General features: G+C 42.2%; 1 protein-coding gene across 1 annotated transcript in view; it reads right to left on the bottom strand.

Moving 5' to 3' along the window:
• The window catches only part of SUSD1 (sushi domain containing 1), a 121,267-nt gene that overhangs the window by 64,718 nt on the left and 34,626 nt on the right, over positions 1-21,923 (bottom strand). The window contains exon 6 of the mRNA XM_007936768.2: positions 4,577-4,756. Within this exon, the coding sequence (XP_007934959.2) occupies positions 4,577-4,756 (180 nt within the window). The remainder of the gene's footprint in view (positions 1-4,576; positions 4,757-21,923) is intronic.

Here is a 21,923-nt window from a genome sequence, read left to right as displayed (position 1 = left end):
CTGAGTACTCACTGCTGCTCCAGAAGTTGCGTTGTGCAAGGCCAGAGACCGGTCAGTAAAAAGGCATAAGAATAAATTCAGACGACTCAAACAGCTGGTGAAGCTCAATATCATTTCTAGCTAAAAACAGCATCAGATTTCAAAAGTAATGCAAATGATCCTCTAAGGCAACTCATTAACTACCTCTAAAGGGGACTCTGTAAGGGGGATTCCAAAACAAACCCATTTTGAATATGGCAGCATCACTGAAATCAAGGTGTTTCCCCACTGTGAACATTTGGATAAATGCATATTGGGCTGTAAGAGTTCTGTATGTCTCCTTTCTTTCTTTTTTAAGTCTTAATTTAGAGTCACATCAAATAGGTAGAAATAGTACAGCCTAAAGGAGCACTTTCCTGCAATGCATTACACACTTTAGGATGATTTTAGTGGTACATGAATAAATTTTCATATGTTTACTATGTATTGATGTTTGTGTATATTAGAAAAAAATACACCTAGTTCATTAAATTCCATGTATAACACATATTACAAAGTTTCTTTGATTAATAAATTTCAATTACAAATTTAAGTTAAAATACAAGTAGTTTTAAAGAAGGCATTAAATAAATAATAGTATGTATGATAGAGATGGCAAAAATCACTTGTGTACAAATAATTCAAACTTGGGGAGCAATGGTATGGTAGAGAGAGTGTGGGCTTTGGGGACTTAGTGCTCTGAGTTCAAATCCTTGCTCTGCCATTTGCTAGTCCCTGAATGACCTTGTGAAAGTAGCTTAACCTTTATGAGTCTCATCTTATTCAACTATGAAATGGAAATAACAATACTTACTGCACAGGGTTTTTCTGAGGACTGAATGAAATCAAGCATTAAGGTCCCAGCAGAGTCCTGGGCACACACATTAAAGCTCAATTAGCGGCAGCTATAAATCTTGACGGTCCAAAACGTATATACATATTCAGAAATGCACGGCCCATGTGGCTATCTATATAAAGATGTCCATTGATTCCGGCTGACCTTTCTGTCCCATCTGAAATGTGCATGGCTGCAAATGACCACCTTTTGGGCTGAAGAGGGAGGTCAACACAAAACACGTGCCAGAGACTCACAGGAGCCCTGGAGGCATTTGGAGCAGTCCCTGGGTCAGGTCACAGGGCACAGAAAGGATCCTGGCTGATCAACAGTGTTCCAGTAGAGATGTTACCCTCCGAAGAGCTTGTGAGCGTCAACCTTATAATTATTAACTCAGATTCTAAACATAAAAGCCAAATGGCCTGTGCAGAATGAAAGCCAGGGACAGTCTTATCAAGAATGAATCAGCCTCTTTGATCTTGAGGTAAACCAACTCACTAAACAACACCGAACTTCCAACCAGGGTTTTTCCAGACACTAAAGCACTTGCCTAATTCCCAGCTGTCTGGAATTTCCAGTCCAAGCTGGCCTTAAGGGGGGGGGGGGAAAGACCCCCCACCTTGCTGGCATTCCCCCTCCATTAAAAACATACAGAGATCTGTGCTACTAATCCAGTGTAATAGGGTCTCCGGAAATATTTGTAAGGTAACCAAACCCAATCTAGGTAAAGTGAAGATACACTATTTCATTCATGTTGGCACTAAACCGTCAAGGACAGACAGAGGGGTAAACAGAGTGAAAACACAGAACAGAGGTAGAAGGCATTCAAAGAACACGCAGTAAATAAAAGATGGCAAGGGGGGACCCAAAATGAGTATCTGAGGAAGATAAATCCAGACTACACAGGTCAGGCTGGATTAGAAGACAGAAGGAAGAAATGGGCGGAAAACTGAGAAGAAAGAAGAAAGAAGAGGTACAGCTGAGCAGGAACCCTCTGGGTGAGCGTCTCTCTGCATTTCCAAATGCCCTTCCTTCCGACCCACCCCGAGATCACCTTCACTGCACTACGAATTAATCAGCATGTAAATCACCCTTTTAGCTGCGGAAATTGAATTCAGCTGCCAATCTGGATGGACGGCATGCATGCAGGCCTCCTCATAGAAAGATCACAGCTCTCAAAGCCAATGCCTTTCCTTCCCTTAAATCAAAGATCTTGCACAAACCCAGGGCAGCAGCTGCAGCTGGAGCCACAGACTTCGTGAAAGGTGGCAGGCTGAGGACGGTAATTATAATTAGCAGTTACATAACATGTTTGTTCTTCAAAGTGCTCTACAAGCATCAGCTAATTAATAGCTTACTATGCTCCATGCAGATCCACTGGTTTTTCAGGTAGTGACTAATCCCTGTACCCCCACTGAATTCTGAACAGTGGAGGCAGAACAGCCTGAGGGATGAAGCAAATGGCTGAGGGTCCAGAAGCTATGCCCAGTCTCTCACAAGTGACTCCATAGCTACTCGTGGGCCACAAAGACCTCCCCAAACTTTTGAATTTAGCATCCTGAACAGCTGCCTCACTTCCTCCCAATAACTCTTGTTGTTGTTGTTATGTGCCGTCGAGTCAGCCCCGACTCATAGCAACCCCTCCTTGGGTTTCTGAGGCAGTATCACTACAGAAGTAGGATTGCCCAACCTTCCTTCCGAGGAGTGGCTGGTGGGTTTGAACCGCCAGCCTTCTGGTTAGCAGTCAAGTGCCTTAGGCACTATGCTACCAGAGCTCCTCCAATAATTCTTAGAGATGCTATTAAAGATGTAATAATAGGTTGTACTGACTATCAGTCTGGCCCTATATGGTATTAGCTTTTCTCCATTTCCCCAACAATTAAGAGTGAGACCCGAGAGTCTTCTCTGGTATTAGCTGTATGTTTGTCCTTGCTTCTCTGTGCAAGTCGGGAAAGTCTTGGGCAAAATCTCTATGGGAAGGTTGACCCAGGTCTCTGGATTCTCACCAGGTCTATGCATCTTTGTTTCTGTGATTGCACTCTCTACCCTATGATCTCTTGCATCTGTGGTGGAGATGAACTTAGGTGGGAATTTTGTGGCACAGACAGAGCCTCAGCAGCAGAGCTCCAGGGATACTTTGTCCAAGGACTTCAGAGGTCCACAAAGATCCTGAAGTTGTTTGTAAAATATTATATGTATGTGCATTTCTTTGGGGAAAGGGCCTGTTTCCCCTGTTGCATGATAACCTTCAAGAAGGCAGTGCCTGGCAAATAAAACCTTGTAGATAAAACCAAAAGCCAACTACCGTGGAATCAATTCTGACTCATGGCAATACCATGTGTGTCAGTAGACAGTTTATAACGGTTGATTTTTTGGGGGGCAGGGGGAATAGATCACCAGGCCTTTCTTCTGAGGTGCCTTTGGATAGACTCAAACCACCAACCTTTCGGCAGCAATCAAGGGTGTCAAGTATTTGGACCACACAGGGGCTCCTCTTGTACATAACCAAAAAGCCAAACTCACTGCTATTGAGTCGATTCCAACTCATAGTAACCCCTCCTTGGGTTTCCAAGGCAGTATCTCTTATGTAAGTAGATTGCCCAGTCTTCTGAGAAGTGGCTGGTGGGATTGAACCACCAACCTTCTGGTTAGCAGTCAAATGCCTTAGGCACTATGCCACCAGAGCTCCCTACATAGTATAATCTAAATAAATATGCATTGAAAGAATGAACAGTTTTCATCAAATTCCCATCCCCAAAATGGTTATGAACCATTGCTCTAATAAATAAATCATCAGAAGTCTACGTTTTGCTTGCTCTGGCCAGATTTTCCTAAGAATAACTTTGGTTGGCAAGACCAGCAATGTTTCACTGCGATTCTGCTGCTAGTCAAACCACAGACCCAGACCAAAGCTATCTTGAGATTTCACTCTTCAAGATACGCCATCAGAGCCACACAAGTCAACATCTAGAAATATACTCCTGGAGACATTCAGGACTATGTGACAGTCATTTGTCACACACACACACCCAACTAACTATCACTAATGGTAGGAATTATTGCCTTTCACACTTTGCCTCCTGGAAGCAGACGTGTGAAATGAAGCCATGTGCACGTTTCTGAATCATGAGAAGACCTTCTTCAAGTGAGGCTAATGATGTCCATAAAAGACCTAATACATGCACAGCACTTTATACTTTTCAAAATGTACCCTCCTCCCCATGGATTATCTCATTTGATGGCCCCTACAACCCTTTGTAGTAGAAAAGGCAGACTTTATTTCCCCCCTTTTATAGATGAGGAAACTGCAGCTGAGAGAGACACAGCTCATAAACGGCATCGCTAGAATTGAACTAAAGTCTCAAAACTCCTTTTCATTATATTGTCTTTTCTCTGAAAGGCTGTGTCCATGTGGGAATTCAAGACTTTCAAGTACGCCCCCTGAGAAAGTTGCTCATGGAGAAAACTTTGTCAGCCAGCCAAGCAGAGGAGACAAGAATCACTGATTTAAGGGGAGTTTCAAAAGATGCATATAAAATTTTCTATCCAACTTGTTTTCCCAATCCTATCTCTCAATCTTTTTTTATCTGATATACATAAAGCCACATACCCACCTAGGTACATGGCCCAGCTAGGCACAGTACAAAAAGAGAGGCAGCAAATGAACGGTTCTATGTCCCACAGGCTTTCTTGCTCCCAGGTACAGGGTCCAGCAGAATGTACCTGTGCATGTCAAATCACTTTCTCTCCAGATGCCTTTCTCTGTGCACACGGAAGTGATCTTTCCTCCGGGGCTCTCAAAGCCCTCTTGACAGGCATAGTGAGCCACACTGCCCGGGCTGGAGCTGTGATTCCTGTCCAGGACCGCATGCCGCACTTCCGGAGGGCTGCCACAGCTGATCTCTGCAATGGGAGACAGCACAGCACAAGTTATAAGCCCTAACCTTGACCCCCCCTGATTACTAGTAAAGTATAATCAGCACTTTAGAAATAAATATTTCACAATGACAGAGTTTACTGATAAGGAAAAAGAGACAAACTGACCCCATCAAAGATTCCAACTGCAGGAATATAAAATAAGATTGTCCAGAAGTATAAAAACAGGTATGTGTGACTCCAACAAAATTTACAAACATGTGCATCTAGAGAATAGTGACATTATGAACTTATTTACATTACAGCAAATTCCTTGATCTACATAATGATCCACTTCAGGGATCTTTTAAATCTTGAGAATTTCTAGTACCTTTCATTATGTATTTCAGATCATTATCTCCCAATGAGGTGATAATACCACTGCAGGAGTTGCTGCCAACTGAAGATTAAGTAAAATATAAATCTCTGAGGTTTTCAAGGCAAATTATTAGAGAAAATATTTATCTTCTAAACTTTCAATTCATATGCACCTTCCAAAGAAGAAAATAATCAGTTGCAAAGAGAGAGAGGAACCTGGAATTATAAAGTTGACATTACATTTCTTGCTTGGAACTCTGGCTTCCAGACACAATGGAATATGGTTCCAGAGAGCTCTCTGAAGAAGAATTATGTCCTTACCCCTCAAGACACAGCCAAACTACTGTACATCAGAGCAAAATAAAATCATTTTCAGATATTCTAGAATTTAAACTAAATAAACAAATCCAATGATGTATATTTTCTGGGGTGGGGTGGGGGGACTCAAAAATAACTCCTGTGTAACAAAAAATGAATCGGAATAAATATCCTAAGAAAGGGGCAAATAGGCTTTAGAAGAAACACATAAGCATTGAAGTCAGCAAGATGTACAGAAAAGCCGTAACAATCATTTAAACATGATTGTAGAGCTTGATCAAAGGATTAGTAAAGGACTTTAGAAAGAAAGGCTACACATGTAAGAAAAGTAATAATTTGAAAATAAAACCCTAAATTATTTCAATAAAATCTGAGCATTTTATGGGTGAAGAGAAGTAAAGCATGCTAAATGTCTCATATTACACAATAGGGGGTAGCTCAAAGATATCATTTTATTCAAGAAAACACAATAAATACAAACTAAGATGGCAGTAATGACTCCAAATGTAACCAATAGTCCCAGTTATGCTTAAATACAGAAAGAAAAACATCAGTTTCAGCATTCATTATGATTTTTTCATTTTCTCCACAATCTGTGAGGAGCCAAGAAAATTAAGCCCTCCTGACAGACAGGTTTTAAAATAGAAGTCCACTTATTGCAATAAAGCATGAAAAATAAAGAATACGGTACAAATTGGTTCCCATCTCCCCATCTTCCATCCTTTTTTTTTTTTTTTTTTTTTTTTACTGTGATTTGGGTGGAGCCCTTCATCCATTCTTAAACTGAGAAATAGAGGGCTTCTCTTTAATGTCTCAGAAGCAGAGTTGGTAGATTTAATGGAATCGTACTTGTCTCAATCCCCCAATGGATGCTTGGTCCACTGCAGGGCTCAAGAATTATTTCCTTGAGGGGAGTTTTCCAGAACAGTCTTATCTGTTTGGAGTTATAACGACCTCAATACATCAGCCCAACCCTGACCAGTCCCTTGGCTTTAAGATGAAAAATTTCTCTATTCAGTGCAGACCGAAGTCATTAGCAGTTATGGGACTAGAACAAGGTGGTCATTTCATAAATCCTCCAACCCTACTTCTTGAGTCCTACATTTGCTCAGAGTTTTGTTCCATTTGCATATATGTTTACTAGACATAACACCCCTTAGCCATCATCATATTTTCCCAGCACCAACTCTTCAGACATATTTATTGACTCAAAACTTTCCAAGACATGAGTATATGTGTATATACATGAGCAACCAACCAAACAGGTAGTTAATGTTTCATAAGATTACCTAGTCATTGCTGATATCTAAAACATCTTATAGTTTAAGCCAGGTTTCAGTTACAGGAGGAAATAGAGGGACTATCAGTGGAGAGGCTGAGGGTATAGCTTTATGTAGTTTTAAGTACCTTGAAGCTAAAATTCTAAAGCTGTACACTGGAAAAGTGTCCAAAAAAACACAGATACTGAAGGGATGAAAACACAGAAAACAACCAGACTGACTTCCACCTTGGATACGGCAAAAAAAATAGTGGGCACCATGGTGGCTTTGGTTCAGACTGTAAAATTTCAAAATAGTCCTAATAATACCAAAGGAGCTCTGGTAGCATAGTGCCTAAGGCACTTGACTGCTAACCAGAAGGCTGGCGGTTCAAACCCACCAGCCACTCCTCGGAAGGAAGATGGGACAATCTACTTCCCTAGTGATACTGCCTCGGAAACCCAAGGAGGGGTCACTATAAGTTGGGTCCGACTCAATGGCACATAACAACAACAACAACAACAATACCAAAAGTCAATGAGCTGACGAGAGATTAATGGCCAGTTCTTTAGAGACTAGGCTTCAAGGGCTCACGTAGACACCACAGTGGTAGGCAGCCTGGACCTAGGGCTCCAGGAATTTTCATGTAGGATTTCAGAGTTGGACAGGCCTTGGCAAAACATGTTTAGAGAAAATTCTAGCATGGTTTGGATTAAACTAACGGTTCCAAATAAGAGCTGTACATCTGAGTCACCTGAGAGCTTTTTAAAAACACACGTGCTGAAGTCCTACCTCCCACCTCTACCCAGAGATAACTGCTCTGGGGAAGTAGCACTGAATTGGGTTCTTGGCATCCAAATTTCTACAAAGCCCTAAATTTGACTTTGATGCACACCCTCACCTGAGATTCTAAATCAAATGCTGGTGTGACTGGCTACTGTTTATCACACGCATCCCATAGGACCTAATGGATGATTTACTCCTCACAGCAACCCTATCTAGTGGAGCTTATTTGACCCACTTTACAGGATGAGGTGGCTCAAAAAGGTTAAATCACATACACAAAGTCATATAGGTAGATATTTGATGGCCAGGATTTGAATCCACGTCTATCAGATTGTTTCTCCTAAACCCATTGCCTCTCAAGAGCTGCTCCATCTCTGAAATCCTACCTCATATACCCTCCCTTTCTCCACTTACTGATTTCAGTTTTTAAAGACCACTTTGTCTGCTGGGTGGAGAATGGAAAAAGGACAGGAGTGAATAAAGAGGGATAAGTTAGAGGCTATAGTAGAATCCAGAGAGACATGGTTAGATCTTGGATGGACTTGAGACGTGATGATGCCAATGGAAAGAAGAGGATAGATTTGAGCCATATTAGAAACAGAACTGACAGTTCTTGGTGGTGGAGGTAAAGGAAGAAGTGGAATCCAGATTAATTATCTATAATAATTATCTATACTTTCCATTTGCTCTTTGTTTCCTGCCTTGAAGTATTTGTCCTTTTATGATTATGTTATGATTTATTCCCAAATATATAGATAATTCCTAAAGTACAGAACCTTTGTCTTATAATGTCTTATATTATCCACAAGTCCAATTTAAAATAGTTATGTCTTATATAGTAAATTTGCATACATGAATCCGACTCATAGAGACCCCCTCCTTGGGCTTCTGAGGTGGTATCTCTATGGAAGTAGATTGCCCAGTCTTCCTTCCGAGGAGCGGCTGGTGGGTTTGAAATGCCAGCCTTCTGGTTAGCGGTCAAATGCCTTAAGCACTACATCACCAGAGCTCCCACATATACTTGCAAAGCGCAACAAGGCAACCATTGCCATGGAGTCAGATCTGACCCATAGCAACCCCTCCTTGGGTTTCCAAGGCAGTATCACTACGGAAGTAGATTGCCCAACCTTCCTCCCAGGGAGTGGCTGGTGGGTTTGAACCACCAGCCTTCTGGTTAGCAGTCAAGAGCCTTACGCACTACGCTACCAGAGCTCCCATATATACTTGCAGGTATATATAAATATATTTGTATTTATAACTATATATAAATGTATAAAGTATACTCAAAAGTATATATAAATATGTATTATTTTATAAGTATATATAAACATATATATTTCCAAGGAGGGGTCGCTATGAGTCGGATCCAACTCGACAGCAGTGAGTTTGGTTTGGCTTGGTATATATATTCACATACATGTATTTTGTTAGGTGCCTTTGAGTCAGTTCCGACTCACAACCACACTGCGTACAACAGAACCAAACACTGCCCAGTCCGGCACCACCTCACCATCTGGGCTATGCTTGAGCCCATCGGTGCAGCCACTGTGTCAGCCATCTCACTGAGAGTCCTCCCCTTTACCACTGACCCTCTACTTTACCAAGCATGATATCCTTCTCTAGGGACTGGTCCCTCTGACAACATGACCAAAATACCTGCCATGAAGTCTGGCCATTCTCACTTCTAAGAACATTCTGGCTGCACTTCTTCCAAGACAGATTTGTTTGTTCTTCTGGCAGTCTACAGTATTTTCAGTACTCTTCGCCAATACCACAATTCAAATGCATCAATTCTTCTTCAATCCTCCTTATTCACTGTCCAGCTTTTGCATGCATGAGGCGGTTGAAAATACCACAGCTGAGTTGAAAGCACACCTTAGTCTTCAAAATGACATCTTTGCTCTTCAACATTTTACAGAAGTCTTTTGCAGCAGATTTGCCCAGTGCTACACATCATCTGATTTTTGGACAGCTGCTGAGCTCTGTGGGTCCAAGTAAAATGAGCTCTGATTGTGGATCCAAGTAAAATGAAATCCTTGACAAATTCAGTATTTTTTCTGTTCATCATGTTGTTGCTCATTGGTCCAGCTGTGAGAATTTTCATTTTCTTTATGTTGAGGTATAATCCACACTGAAGACTGTAGTCATCGATTTCACCAGTAACTGTTCAAGTCCTCTTCACTTACAGCAAGCAAGGCTGTGTCATCTGCGTATCACAAGTTGTTAATGAGCCTTCCTCTAATCCTGATGCTGCATTCTTCTTCATATAGACCAGCTCATTGGATTACTTGCTCAGCATACAGATTGAATAAGTATGGTGAAAGGATACAACCCTGACACATACATTTCCTGACTTTAAACCATGCAGTACTCCCTTGTTCTGCTGGAACAACTGCTATTGTTTTATGTACAGATTCCTCATGAACACAATTAAGTGTTCCGAATTCCCATTCTTTGCAAATAATTTATTATAATCTACACAGTTGAATGGCACCCCATAGTCAATAAAACACAGGTAAATATCTTCCTGGTATTCGTTGCTTTCAGCCAAGATCTATGTGACATCAGCAATAATATCCCTCATTCACACCCTCTTCTGAATCCAGCTTGGATTTCTAGAGTTTCCTATCAAGGTACTGCTACAACCAGTTTTGAATTACTTTCAACAAAATTTTACTTGCATGTGATATTCATAATAACTGTTTCATAATTTCCAGATTGGATCACTTTTCTTTGGAATGGGCATAAATGGATCTCTTCCAGTTGGTTGGTCAGGTGACCATCTTCCAATTTCTTGGCTTAAATGAGTAAGTTGAAATACCTCAATGGGAATTCCTTCAATTCTTGGGGTCTTGTTTCTCACAAATTCCTTCAGTGCACCTTGGACTTCTTCCTTCAATACTATCAGTTCTTGATCATACGCTACTACTGATTGAACGTAGCATACTAAATGGTTGAATATCAACCAATTCTTTTTGATACAGTGGCTCTGTGTATTTCTTCCATCTTCTTTTGATGCTTACTACATTGTTCAATATTTTGCTCATAGAATCCTTCAGTATTGCAACTCAAGCCTTGAATTTTTTCCTCAGTTCTTTCAACTTGAGAAATGCTGAGTGTGTTCTTCCCTTTTGGTTTTCTAATTTTAGGTCTTTGCACATTTCATTATAATACATTTATATACATAAATAAATAGTTGTCCATTGATAGCTTGCTATTACTTTATCATTTTTCAAGATGGAATAAATGTTACTTTGATATGTTGTTGTTGTTGTTATGTGCCGTCGAGTCGGCCCTGACCCATAGCAACCCCTCCTTGGGTTGCCAAGGCAGTATCACTATGGAAGTAGATTGCCCAACCTTCCTTCCGAGGAGTGCCTGGGGGGTTTGAACCTCCAGCCCTTAAAGAAGAAAACAGACTTAGTAAATTTTAAGTACAAAAAACAAAACAGGAACACATTCTATCTGTTAACCAACAGGGGTAATTCACACCTATCAAACACCAAGTAGATAAAAACTGGGAACAACCTCACAAAGAGTAGTATCAAGGGATTCTGGGAGACTTGTTCAAGACTCCATAACACGAATAATAATAACTGCTTGTAGGACTGTAAAATGGTGGAAATAGAAATTCCATATGATCCAGCCATCCCACTAGTAAGTATACATCCTACAGAAGTAAGAGCCATGATATGAACAGATATATGCTGTTCATCACAGCACTAGTCACAATAGCAAAAAGATGGACAACCTAAATGACCATCAGTGAACGAATGGATAAGCAAATGATGGTACATACCACAATGTAATACTACAGAACATTAAAGAACCATGATCAGTCTGTGAAACATAACAAGTACGAACCTAGAGGGCATTATGCTGAGTGAAATTAGTCAATCATAAAAGGAGTAATATTGTATGGGACCACTACTGTAAAAAATGTCAAGAAGAAGTTCACATGCAAAAGGGAATATTCTTTGATGGTTACCAGTGGTGGGAGGGGAAAAGGGGAAAAGGGGAATGGCCACAAGTCTTGTCACCAAGAATAAGGTAAATATTGCACCTTTCTGGTCACCATTTGCCTGTGCAGTTCCCTGTACATTCCTCAGCAAGGAGAGCCAATCATCAGGTGGTTGTCTCCAGAAACCTGCTTGCAACATGGCCACACTCACAAACTGGTTGACAGTTAATAGCTCCATTTGCCTCCTTGTTCATGGTTTCCATTCACTTCCTTCTTCTAGCCAGCATTTGATCCACTTCTTTATCCCTTCCTTTGAAGCTCAGGGTTCCAGGATTATCATCTGCATCTGTTTCATTTGGTTTCTTGTTTCTTTGTTGTAGATGGGCTAAGTAACTTGTCTGCCTATTCAGCCATCTTGTACAGATTATAGCCAGGAAAACTTTACTGGGCAGCTCTACTTTGTCTTAGTGTGTTACGATGAGTTGGAGTCAACTAGATGGCACATAGCAATTACAACGGCATGGATCTCATGAGTTGGAATCCACTCAACTGACAACAGCAGCCTGGATCTTGCCTGGAATGTGGCTCAGTAATAGATATTCCCAACATAATGGAGAGAGACAGCAGCCCCTGCCACTTCACTGAGAGAAAATGGTACCCAAGAGAGCAAAAGTTTCCATCAACCCAACAGAGGCCACCACTAGTAATAAAAATACAATTCCATATAAAAATCCCAAAACTTCCATTATCACTAGGAAATAAGCCATTTAAAACAGTTTATATCCAAAGGGTAGAAACAAAATAAGCAGCACAAGTTTGCATATACATGTTGTTGTTGTTATGTGCCATGGAGTCGGAATAGCATAGGGGTGTGCATTAAAGCACACATTTCTCTGGCTAATTACATTATTGAGTAACAACACTTGGATCTGCATCAGGAACACAGTCAACTCATTATGAGCATGGCTGGGAATTTTTCCTTACTATTGCATTCTCTGTGATTTTATTCAAATAATCAACTTCAAGATAAGGCCTCCCTGGAGGAAAAAAATGTGTTGTGCCAGTTCCAAGGGCCAAATTTATCATATAACTTTATCTCACATCTTACAGGTGAAGAAGCTTATCCACCCTGCCAGGTTTAAGATTCTACCCAAAAATGCATTGTAGAAAGAAATCTGTTTGTTGAAAGGTACAGGCAATTTATGACATCTAATCAAGGATCTGAGCAAGGATTGTGAGGCCGGCACAGGACCGGGCAGTGTTTCGTTCTGTTGTATACAGGGTCGCTATGGATCGGAGACAACTCGATGGCACCTAACAACAACAACAGTCAATGACTAAGGAGCCCTGGTGGCACAGTGGTTAAGTGCTCGGCTGCTAACCTTGCAGTTCAAACTCACCAGCCACTCTGTGGGAAAAAGATATGGCAGCCTGCTTCTGTAAAAATCACTGCCCTGGAAACGCTATGGGGCAGTTCTCCTCTGCCCTATAAGGTTTCTATGAGTCAGAATCGACTCCATAGCAATGAGTTTGTTTGTGTTGGAATCAACAACTGATTGTATCATGAATGTCACCCACACTAGCTACTGTTTATGATAAACATTAGCATAATACTGTGCATTGATGACAGAAATAATATAGCAATATAAGACCTCATCTAAGACTGCTTTAAAGAGCAATAAATAACAAGCTGAAAAGATAAAAATGACCAAAAAATGTCTATAAATTGCATTGTTGTTGTTGTTATGTGTCATCAAGTTGGACTCGACTCATAGCGACCCCTCCTTGGGTTTTTGAGGCAGTATCACTATGAAAGTAGATTGCCCCATCTTCCTTCCGAGGAGTCGCTGGTGGGTTTGAACCGCCAGCCTTCTGGTGAGCAGTCAAGTGCCTTAGCCACTATGCTACCAGAGCTCCCGATAAATTGCATTAGACACAGCCAATTGCTGGGGAATTAATGACAGACCTACTGCATTTATGAAATTGACCAAAACAAAACTTACCAAAAAGTAAACAAGAACTAGATGTAAAGCTCTGACAAAAGAGCAGTGACATGTGTGAAAACTGAAGAGCATCACATGAAAGGCTGATTGCATCTTTACCCAGCAATAACAGAAATGAGTCCACTGTCTTCTCAAAACGAAAGGTTAACATAACACCCGGAAGTTAGTGTGATGTGCTCGGTCTAGCAGATGGCCACCACGAGAGTCCTACACGAGACTCACATTCTGAATCTGATCTTCAGGCACTACCCCTCAACCTTCTCCATCTGTTAGTGAGCTGTTTCATTTGTGAACATGTTCTCTCCCACACCAAACTGCAGCACTCTGTGGCCTGTGCCTACATCCTACATTTTTAGAAATATTCCCTGCAGTCATGTGACTTAATAGGATTATCATGAACATTAATCTTTGTGATGTTGACATGCAGGTAATATGGCCTAAGGGCTGGGCTGAAACAACCTATGACAAAGTTTCATGCATGTTACATTTTATTCTGGATTTAGCCAAATACAGTTCCACCTTTATTCCAGGATGACTGGAGCATTAGATTACACATCTCATTCATGCTGGGGGTTGGGATCACCTCAATATCTGGCAAGTTGAATTTAGGAAATGTTACTGCAATCATCAAACGAGACTGACAGAGTCATAGTATTTCATGAAGTGTATCCTCAAGAGGATCTTATTATTATTAAATTTGCATTGTGATTTGGGTGCAAATTTACAAAGCAGGTTCATTTTACATTCAACAGTTCATACACATTTTGTTTCATGGCACCAATTACAATCTCCACAATAAACAGCTTCCCTTCCACCTCCTCCCTACGGTTACCCCTTCTTACCTGTGCATTCCTGTCTGTCTAGCTTTACCTCTATGCAAATGCTGCCTTCTGATGGCTCATGGTTGATTGTTCTAAGGGGTGCACCTCCCTGGGGAAAGTATTTATTTGTAGGCCTTTCTGCTGTTTGACTGAGAGCTAAGCCACAGGAGTGAGTCCAATTCCAGGCCCAAAAGATAACCAAGGCCATAGTCTTGAGGAGTTTACCAGTCTCTATCTGACCAGTAGTTCTGGTCATTTTTGTGTTTTTGAATTTTGTTCCACACTTTTCCTTCCACTCTATCCAGGATCTCCAATTCTGATCCCTTTCCAAGGGATTGGCGTGGGTAGCCAGGCACCACCTAGTTCTTCTGGTCTCAGGTAATGAAGGCTGAGGTTCCTGTGGTCCATTAATCCACTGAACTAATGGTTTCCATATGTCTTTGATTTTCTTTACTCTTCTTTGTTTCATACAAGGAGAGAGCAATAGTTGCATCTTAGATGGCCACTACAAAGCTTTTAAGACCCTGGTCACTACTACCAGATCACTTACTATCTAGTAAGATATAGAACAATATTTTTATATACTACATTGTGCCAATGGAGTCTGATGCCCCCCAAAACCATGTCCTAAGCCCAGAGGCCTGGCAACTCGCTCCCTCAAGGTGCTTGGTTGTGATGAAGCTACTCCAGTCTTGTCCCCAGTTAGTGCTATAAGGTACATGGATATTTTTTGTAGCACAAATATGCACGTAGGAATATCATCACCCAACTCTAGCAAGAGGAGCTTTTTAACTATAGTAACTAAGTTAATGAGCTCATTAGTGCCAAAAAGTCCACTTGCCCTCAAGGCAAGTATAAGGGATAAATTACTTTTGGATGTATTTTATATTCTAAAAGTCTTCCATGACTTTAGCCTTGACTAACAATACATTTCACATTTCAGTTCATATTCATAGAGAAAGCTCATTTGGAGGAAAAAGAAAAATCTCCATTTCACATAAAAACACAGTTAACAAATAGTGTCTAATATGGAAACAGCTAGGATCCGAGCACCTCAGAAACTGCAGAGGAGGTAATAGGGTGGAGTGCTAAAAACAAGAGTGCTAGGGGAAAAAAAGGCTTATCAGTGTATCTGTGGCAAGGATCTTCCATTTGTAGAGTTGATCATTTTTTTTATGCTTTGAACTACATATGAATCTTTGTTCAAAAGATCACATTAACAACTTTAATATTGTAATTATAATTGATTCTGACTCATAGTGACTCTGTTGGGTTTCCAAAGTGGTAAATCTTTATGGAAGTAGATTGCCCCATCTTCCTTCTGCAGAGCGACTGGTGGGTTTCAACCACTGACCATGTGGTTAGCAGCAAAATGCCCTATCTACTATGCCACCAGAGCTCCTTTAGAAGCAGAATATTTTCATTGAAAACCACACATAAGGTAAAATGAAATCTGAAGAATTTGAGATCTTCCTCAAATTCACTTGAAGGTAGGAAGTTTCAGATAGATTTTAAAATTTTGTTTAAAAAAATTACATGCAACAACAAAAAAGATGACAGCCTAGAAAAAAATTACCTGCTACTCCCTCCTAGATCATGAGTCATAATTTGTGACCGTCTTACTCTATGGTTAGTGCTCATCCAGTAGCAACTGTGTCAGCTACGGGCCAAGTGGCTCATGTTCATTATCTCATTAAATCTTAGGTTTCTGAGGCAGTATCTCTACAGAAGTAGATTGCCCAGTCTTCCTTCCGAGGAATGGCTGGTGGGTTGGAACTGCCAGCCTTCTGGTTAGCAGTCAAATGCCTTAGGCACTATGCCACCAGAGCTCCTCATAATAACTCTATAAGATGAAAACTATTGTACGCCTCTCTACAAACGGAAACTGGTGTTCAGAGAGATTTAGAGGTGGTTACAACACTAGCAAGAATCTCTGGGTGGAGCAAATGGTTAACTCCCTCAGCTGCTAACCAAAAGGCTGGAGGTTCAGCCACCCAAAGATGCCTTGGAAGAAAGGCCTGAGATCTACTACTGAAAACTCAGCTATTAAAAACCCTGTGGATCACAAATCTACTCCAACCCACATGGGGTCTCCATGAGGTAGAATCAACTCAGAGACAATCAGAGAGCTTCCAACCAGCTCATTCCAGTTCATCCCCCTGCAAAGAATTTGCATTTCCAACCTCAGATATACTGAGTGAAAATCTACATTTTAACAAGATCCACCCCCACCTCCCTACCCCCCACCTCATGAGTCTTATATAGTCCCCAGGTGATTCTTACGTACACAAAAGATTCTTACCTGCACATAAAAATCACGTGGGCTCTGCTTCGGTCTATCTGTGGTAAAAACGTAAATTCTCAGCAGAGGGTGAAACTGGAATGAACTGGTTCAAAGAACCTGGAGGCAAATTAACCATGTGCACACACACACATACATGCACACACACATGCACGCACGCACACACACACGTAAGTGGCAGAGCCCAAACTCATGCAGGTCCCTCCAGTTCCAAAGCTCACACTTCACTCTGTGGCAGCCTTATAAGCAATGTCATCACTCATCGCACTCATTTCTCACACCCCAACCATTTCTAAGAGATGTTTAATGGCGTTTACTTGGCAAACATGGAACAAAAGAGAATTGTTGCTGCGGCGAGTTAAGTCAATACAATTTTAAAAAATGTTTTAAAAGATCAGTAGAGTGAGCTGCCAGAAAATATATTTCAAATGAGCAAAACCTGCCATCGCCTAGAATACAAATAAACGCAAGACATGTAGGCTGTCTCTCCTTCCTCCCTCACCCACGGTGGACATCACTAATCAATCACAGTATTCTCCCATGCTGAGTCTGGATGTGGTCTTGGAATCCTCACCCTCCACTGCAGAAAACCAGGCAGCATTGCATTGAAACTGATTTATTCCCACACCTGAATGCACTAATTTGTGTTGGAGCTTTTAAAAACCCTTCCAACTACGTAGAGGTAAGACTGGACTCCACTAAGAAAATCTCAGAAGAGGAAGCACTGATGTGGCAACAATAAATACCTCCTGGTTGGGCCCTGTTAGCCAGAAGGTCGGTAGTTCAAACCCACCAGCTGCTCTGTGGAAGAACGATGAGGTAATCTACATCCATAAAGATTTATAGCCTTGGAAACCCAGTGGGGGTTGCTATGAGTCGGAATCAACTCAGTGGCAGTGGGTATGGGCTGGTTTGGGGTGGGCCTTAGACTGCACTGGGCAGGAGCGTATGTTTGCCCGAGTGCCCCTCTCTTTCTAAGGCCTTCTAGCTCTTTCATCATTGCCTCCCATCTCACTAGACCTGCTTTAAATCTGCCTTCTGGAAAAGTGCTCTTAGTTCTCATATTGGTCCATAAGCTAGTGACATAAGGTAAGTCTCTTCCTTGCTCTAGTCCTTAAACTCTTCTGTGAAAAGGAAAATAATACCAAACTATTAACCACATCAGCAAGGAGCTGTTGTAGCGTAGTGCCTAAGGCACCTGACTGCTAACCAGAAGGCTGGTGGTTCAAACCCACCAGCTACTCCTCAGAAGGAAGGTTGGTCAATCTACTTCGGTAGTGATACTGCCTCGGAAACCCAAGGAGGGGTCCCTATGAGTTGGGTCCGACTCAATGGCAAATAACAACAATAACATTAGCCACATCAGAAGGCATTCCTAAAGATCTAATGAGAATCTGGCTTTGCTATTGTTGTTGTTTGCCGTCGAGTCACCCCCGACTCATAGCGACCCCTCCTTGGGTTTCCGAGGCAGTATCACTACGGAAGTAGGATTGCCCAACCTTCCTTCCGAGGAGTGGCTGGTGGGTTTGAACCGCCAGCCTTCTGGTTAGCAGTCAAGTGCCTTAGGCACTATGCTACCAGAGCTCGCTTTGCTATTAGTGGACTGAAAAGGCCACAACCCACCTTGTTAACCAACTCAAAGGAGAGTCTCAGCCTCTGCAAGACTCATGTATCCTGTGAGGGTCATCTACACAGACATGAGCAAACCAGGAGTCAGCCAAAGGCATCTGTTCCCAGCTCATCAAAGCATGGGGATGTTACGGTACTTCAGTTTGTGTGTCAACTTGGCTGGACCTGGTTGAGTGGCTGGGCAGCTGGATGTAGCATTCCCCACGATGAGACTGGTAATCAACTCCATGCTGGAATCTACTGTGAGCAGCTGAGTAGCTGCCTTAGGGAGGTGGTCTGCTTCCTATATTTAAGGAGAAGTCTTGGGGATAGTCTCTAGCTTATGGTACGTTTGAACCCTGCATGTAGCTGAGTCGTTGTTCAGCAGCCTGCCATGCTCTGCCAACCTTGGGACTTTCTTCAATGGACTTGAATTAATGGCCTGCCATGTGGTTTGGTAACATAGGGACTGTGCCATTTTATTTGTTGACCTTGGGTTTGTCAGCCTCAGCAGCCAGTAGCTGTCTGAGTGAAGAAAAGCCTCTAGCTTCAGCGGGCCAGAAGTAAGAGGCAGAGCTGAAGCCCAGGGTCGAGGGGCTTTCACACAGCCCCCAGAGCCTGACACTTTGAACTTGGACTTCTAGCCTCCTGAACCGTAAGAGAATAAACTCCTGTTTGTTAAGGCCATCCCATTTGTGGTATATTCCTGTCAGAGCAGTACTAGGTAACCAGAACAGATGTCATGCCAGGTAGGAAGCAAGAATAACATTCCAGAAGACAAAGCAAGAAGAAAGTTAACTTAGAGGGGAATGAATTTAGAGGGAAAAGAATATGAAGCTTGAGGGAGGAAACAAAAGAGGAGGAGGTCAGGGCTTCAACAAGGCTCAGTCAAGGGATAAGCTGGGAAAACAATATACGAGCCAAATCCACAATGCCTGCCATTCTCTGTGGTCCCTTTTGTGGAGGATTCGGGGTGTTTACATGACCTTAGGTGTGCCAGGAACTGTGTCTGGCGCTAGAGAAATCATGCTAAAGAAGACCACATGGTCTCTGAGCTCCCAGACTTACAGTCTAGTGAGAAAGACTTACAAAAACCATGAGCAGAATTGCTTATTGAGTACTAAGAAAGAGACTAATGTCAGAAGTGGCATTTCAGCTGAAGCTTGAAAGACGAGATGGCGCTTACTCTGCAAAAAGCAGGGAAGCTAGCATTCCAAGCATAGAGAAAAGCATGTGCAAGGGTCCTGGAGTTGACAAGAGCTTGACACGGTGAAGGGAGCATAGAGAAGGGAGACAGAGTCTGCAGAGAAGTCAACAGGGCCAAACCACTGTCGGCCTTGGAGACTGTGGTTAGGACTGTGGATTTTATCCCAAATGCCATAGCCATTCCAGTGTTTTTAGCAGAGTTTTAAGCGAGGAAAGTGGATAATCCAATTGCTGTATCAAGAAATTCATTCCTGCTGCTATGTGGGGAATGACTGGAGGTGCAAGAAGGGAAGTGGATCCTTAAAGGGACCACGCAGCACCAGACGCACTGCCCCTGAGATTCCCAGCCAGAAAGGAGTATATGGCCCCATGAAAGGAGGCATATCTGGAAGGCAGATGTTCACAGAACCCTCTGACTAGTCTGTCTACACAGCAGACCGTTCCTCAGCAGGCTTTCTTGTACATGTAGGAAAACTACTCAAAGGGAAAGGCACAAATGCCACCTTTTCCATGTACCCATCCCATTTCCCCATTGGAACTCCCTCAGATCTTTACCCTTTCTTCTCACATAGTAGTTAGGATCTTGCTCTTTATAACAATTAGTGATATCTTTGTCTTTTCTCTCCTCTAGACTCCAGACTTTCTTAATGACAGTATCTTGCATACACAGTCAGACCTGGACTCTAGATTTGCTGTTGATGGTTGCTGCTGTTGTTAGGTGCCGTTGAGTGGGTTCTGATTCATAGGACCCTATGTGCAATGGCACCAAACACTGCTGGGTCCTGAGCCATCTTCACAATTGTTGCCATGTCTGAGCCCATCGTCACAGCCACTGTGACAATCCATCTCGTTGAGGGTCTTCCCCTTTTTCACTGACCCTCTACTTTACCGAGCATGGTACCCTTCTCCAGGGACTGGTCCCTTCTGACAACATGAGTAAACTATGACTGACAAAGTCTGGCCATTCTTGCTTCTAAGGACCATTCCAGCTGTACTTCCTCCAAGACAGATTTGTTTGTTCTTCTAGCAGACCATGGTACATTCAATATTCTTCACCAGCACCACAATCAACTGCATCGATTCCTCTGCGGTCTTCCTCATTCATTGTCCAGCTCTCACATGCACATGAGGTTACTGAAAATGCCATGGTCAGGTGCACCTTAGTCTTCAAGTTGACATCTTTTACTCTTTAACACTTTAAAGAGGTCTTTTTTTTTTTTTTTTTTTTAGGATTTGGGTGAAGATTTACAGAGGAAATTCACTTTTCATACAGCAGTTCACATATACTTTGTCTCATGTCATTGACCAAAATTTACAATGCAGCAGCTCCCCTCCCACTTCCTCCCCATAGTTACCTCCTCCCAGTGTCCATCCCTCCATACTCTTCTGCACCCTGAGCTATCTCCCTGTGCATAAGCAGCCCTTCCTTCTCCCATGATTGTTCTAAAGAGGTCTTTTGCAGGAGATTTGCCCAATGCAATATGTCGTTTGATTTCTTGACTGGCAATACAGATCAAATTATTCCCTTGCCTTGCTCCTGGCTTGATTGGAATTCAGAAATTTATATTTTTTAAGCTGTCCCCTACAACTTGCATATTTTTGAAAAATTAAAAGGGAAAACAAGCTAGAGATTCGATCTTTTCCAGAGAATTGATGGCAATGTGTGGCTGACATTGCATAAATGCATACCAAAATAGGAAAAGGAACCACAGGGATCCCTGTCATCGGAAGCTTTCAGCTTTGCCTCCGGCCTGGAGGCTGGCTCGGTGTTGCAGGTGTCACAGGTCACCCAGAGAAGACAGCAGAGCCTCCAGAGACAGAGCGAATGGGAAAAGCCAAACAACGAGGTCCCGAGGTCCCGGGGCTGCACCTCCTCTGGCTGGGAAGTCTGTTCTCAGGCTCAAAAGCCACTGCCTGGGACACAGCTGCTCTTTCCTCCACAAGCACCCTGGCAGCATCCACGTTCACAGTTTGCTAGTGTTTTCGGTGGAATTCCCAATTCCTGTGGCTTTATAACTCTGAGCTAAAAATACAGCACCACTGGCACACAGCCCGGATTCTGGAGCCCCAAAGATGCTTGCAGGATAAATAAGAAGGGGTGTGTTCAGGGAGGAGAAGGCACAGCAGTGAGAAACTGTTGCCAAGTGGTGACATGGGGGAGGAGAAGGAGGAGGAGGAGGAGGAGGGTGTCAGCCAGCAGAAGATGCAGGCATTAGGGGAGGAAGAAGGGCGTGAAGACATTTTAAACAACTTCTGTTAGGACCATAATAAGCACTTTCCTCTAAATTCACTATCTACATTCTCAGCCCAATAATTCACATGACTACTAATTTTCAATGCAATATAAATTGTTTTATATGGAGTTTTCTATACAAATCCTTAGGGAGTTCTTTGATATGCACTATGAATATTTCATCAAAGTTCTACACTTTCATGGATTCATTGAAACATAATCTTAGCATTAAAACGTCCTTTCAAGCCTACAGTCACCAGAAGGAAGGAAATAATCAAGATTCGAGCAGAAATCAATGAAACAGAAAATAGAAGGGCTATAGAAAAAATCAACAAGACCA

This window comes from Orycteropus afer, unplaced genomic scaffold, assembly GCF_000298275.1.
Source record: "Orycteropus afer afer isolate SDZICR_OR568_19922 unplaced genomic scaffold, OryAfe1.0 scaffold00037, whole genome shotgun sequence".
NCBI lineage: Eukaryota > Metazoa > Chordata > Mammalia > Tubulidentata > Orycteropodidae > Orycteropus > Orycteropus afer.
Note: the sequence above shows the minus strand (reverse complement) of the source record. Positions and strands in the feature narration are given on the sequence as shown.